The sequence below is a fragment of the Styela clava genome, chromosome 15 (genome assembly GCF_964204865.1).
Source record: "Styela clava chromosome 15, kaStyClav1.hap1.2, whole genome shotgun sequence".
NCBI classification, from domain to species: domain Eukaryota; kingdom Metazoa; phylum Chordata; class Ascidiacea; order Stolidobranchia; family Styelidae; genus Styela; species Styela clava.
This window is the reverse complement of record NC_135264.1, coordinates 10,739,115-10,742,530: the sequence shown is the minus strand read 5'-3', so window position 1 is coordinate 10,742,530 and position 3,416 is coordinate 10,739,115. Positions and strand designations below refer to the sequence as shown.

General features: G+C 36.0%; 1 protein-coding gene across 1 annotated transcript; it reads left to right on the top strand.

Moving 5' to 3' along the window:
• Positions 1 to 239: 239 nt before the first annotated feature.
• LOC120334108 (putative methyltransferase DDB_G0268948) lies at positions 240 to 1,112 on the top strand. The gene has a single exon (XM_078109449.1). It carries the CDS (start codon positions 240 to 242, stop codon positions 1,110 to 1,112), a length of 873 nt encoding a protein of 290 aa, XP_077965575.1.
• Positions 1,113 to 3,416: the final 2,304 nt, after the last annotated feature.

Here is a 3,416-nt window from a genome sequence, read left to right as displayed (position 1 = left end):
TCCGTTATGCCTATCTAAGTTATTTGGTTAACGATATGCGTATAAGCAGGCACCCTTCTTCGTACATTACGAGCGTAGGGACGATGGCCTAAGTGTCATGCCAAAGTGATTGATGCTATAAAACTGATAATTTAAGAATGAAGAGGGTACTCAGAACTAGTCACCGACTATTAATATATTATATTTGATGTGATTAGATTATTGATTCTGTATTTATTCATTTATCGAACGGATTTAGGATGGCTTACTCACATTTCTTCAATGGCGAGGAGATAACGAAATTCTATGTTCAACATAGGCCATCGTATCCCAGTTTTATATCGGAAGTAATTATGAAATACATCCACAAACAGAAGGACAATAACTCCGAGAACGGAAGACTGAAGAAAATGCTTGATGTTGGCTGTGGAGCCGGACAAAGTACCCACATGTTTGCATCTTACTTTGAATCTATATTAGGAATTGATGTAAGTGATTCTCAGATAAAACATGCAAACGAGCACAACCCTAACAAAAATGTGGAATTTCGTCTTGTACGTGACAATTTCTTTCCTGTTGAAGATGAAAGTGTAGATCTTGTTACATGTGCTATGGCAATACACTGGCTTGATCTGACAACATTTGAAACTGAATGTTATCGAGTCTTAAAACCAAGAGGATGTTGCGTAATATACGGCTACTGTCCATCTTTTATCAGAAAAATAAACGAACCGCAAAGCAAACGAGTCAGTATCATAGAGGCTGAAAAACAATTCTTACGAACAATCAAATCTTCGAATGCTTCTTTTCATTCATTTGAAAATTACGATAGCATATTCGATAGGCTGAAAACTGACACCAAAGAGAGGATAAAAGGCCTTGGAGTTGACTTGGAATTTTCATTGAAGCAGTATAAAGACCTTTTCAAGACATCATCCAAATATCTCGAATATTTGAAGCTAGCGTTTGATAAGGAGAAAGCGCCGATGTGCGAATTGGGAAATAGCGTTAAAAGAATATTAGAAATGGAAGACATTCCTGACCAGGATATTAAGTTCATTTTAACATACACCTATCCGACAATGGCGTTTACTAAATCTACAGCACCTGCTGTTTCACAGGATAGCGGTTAGGCCTTGTTCAGATCTCGTGTTATGAAATGTAAATAATATTTCAAGGGTGCTCGAACTACAAATTGGCACAATGATATCAATAGCTATAGATTCAGAACCCGACAAGAATAGGCGATTTGTTTTAGAACATTTATGCCAAAGCAAATAATTACTAACACAGTAATTGTACAAAAGCTTTCCCATTGTATACAAAGTTGTTGTTGTTCTTTAATGTGAAAAACTCGTCTTTTTCCTCGTTACTTGAAGATGGAAAAAGTCGTTGAACGTCTCTCGTTTTTTTGTTCTCATTGAGTTTTATGAAGTCCAATTTTTCACTCCAAACGTTGCCGGTTATTATAATCACTGGCACATGATTGTTTAATATTTGGGGCGGACCTTCATATAACATTCGTTGCAATTTTTCCTTATGTATATTTTAATTGAGTTTTGCTGACATTATAGTAATCATTTGACGTTGATGTCCATATATTTTAGCATTGACATATTGTTATTATATTTGATCTTTGCTAATTGATGCCGAGGCTTGTTAAACTTGTTACTAGACCAAAGTTAATCGCAATGTAAAATAATTGTCATTTGTTATTGGCGAGGCTGACCTTTAAAAAATATACGATCCATAGTGATAGTTCTATTTCGTGTCCAATAATAACAAAATGATCCATAGTTCCACTCCGTGTTCAATAAATTACACAAGAATCATCGGCAGCAACGTTTTTTAATTAAGAGGTCAAATCAAGTTTCTTTTTTCCAGCCAGTAAAAGACAAAAATCATGCAAAAAATATAAGGAAACAATGAAATTTACATTACTGGGAAGGGGAGCCGCGGGGATCCAAAACTGGTTTTCGAGCAGCGACACCCAAGGTTCTAACATCTAATGCGACAGATTAGGGAGGCGATTTTCAAAATTACTGATATTAATGGTAAATACAATATGAATTCTGCAAATTAGCCAACTACTATCAATTATTACTAGAAATTACCATGCATGAACCATGAGACCAGCGAATAACCATGGAATCTCCGTATGCACTGGAGTAACTCTAGCGAATGTGTTGTTCTGTGGTCAGTTATTTATTTTGTTGTGTGGTGCTTTGGAGAAATACCTTTCAGCATGAAGACATTTGTTTAATGCAGTGGATCATTTACTAAAGGAAGCGATGACAAAACTTTATACTGAAAAAAAAACATGCTTTCTATGCTTATCTAAGTTATTTGGTTAACGATATGCGTATAAGCACTAAGCAGGCACCCTTCTTCGTACATTACGAGCGTAGGGACGATGGCCCAAGTGTCATGCCAAAGTGATTGATGCTATGAAACCGCCAATTTAAGAATGAGGAGGGTACTCAGAACTAGCCATCGTTTATTAATATATCATATTTGATGTGATTAGAATTCAGCGTTTCCCCACCTTTTTTGGTCGCGGACTATTTTCTCACCGGCGAAAACCTTCGCGGACTCAAGGTGCGTTTATTGCAACCGTACTCTGTGTGAAGAAGCAATAAAGCCAAACACAACAGAAATTCAACGAATTTCAAAATCGGAAACTCGCCTCAATTACGCGTTTGTTAAAAGAGCTGACTTTTTATGGTGTATAATGGACTTTTCTGTCGCAAAATATTCAATCCATGACAACGACGAGAATTTAAAATGTCTTTTCTATTTTAATTTAATTGTGTTCATGGTAACTCGCGGTTGCGTGACTTGCGTCGACTTACGACAAGATGAAAGCATCTCTTCTTTAAAATTCCACGGCCATCTTCGAACATAATAATGAGAGAATATATTGCGCGATTATATTCGGCTTTGATATATACATATTTTTTGCGATCTTGCGAATTTGTTATCGCCGTTGGAAAAAATCCTACTATCTGCTATAAATTTCCAGATGTACAACATAATTTAGTATTTATAAAAAATATATTTGAAGTACATTAGTAAACCAAAAATACATATTCATCGCCTTAAAATTCTCGCGAACAACTTCTGAAGTAATCGTCGCGTATACGTCACTCGTTAAAAGAGCCGACTTATCAATGATTTTTTCTGTTGCATAAAATACTCAATCCATATGTGTGATCCTTTGAATCTGCGGTTGTGTTGACTAAATAAGAGCAGTACTGCTCAGAAAATACCATGACAATCCGTGGACACCAAAATGCGTGGTAAAGTGCCCGAATAGTTTTTTAATTAAATTTTGCGATTTGCAATGTCTAAAAAAGCGTCTTCAATCGGTCGCGGACCGCTTTTCAATTTAGAACATTTGCGTTGCCACCATTTACACCTACCAAAAAAAAAAATTA

What these genes read in the sequence shown, in the direction of transcription:
- LOC120334108 (XM_078109449.1), top strand. Translation starts at nt 240, where the DNA reads ATGGCTTACTCACATTTCTTCAATGGCGAGGAGATAACGAAATTCTAT.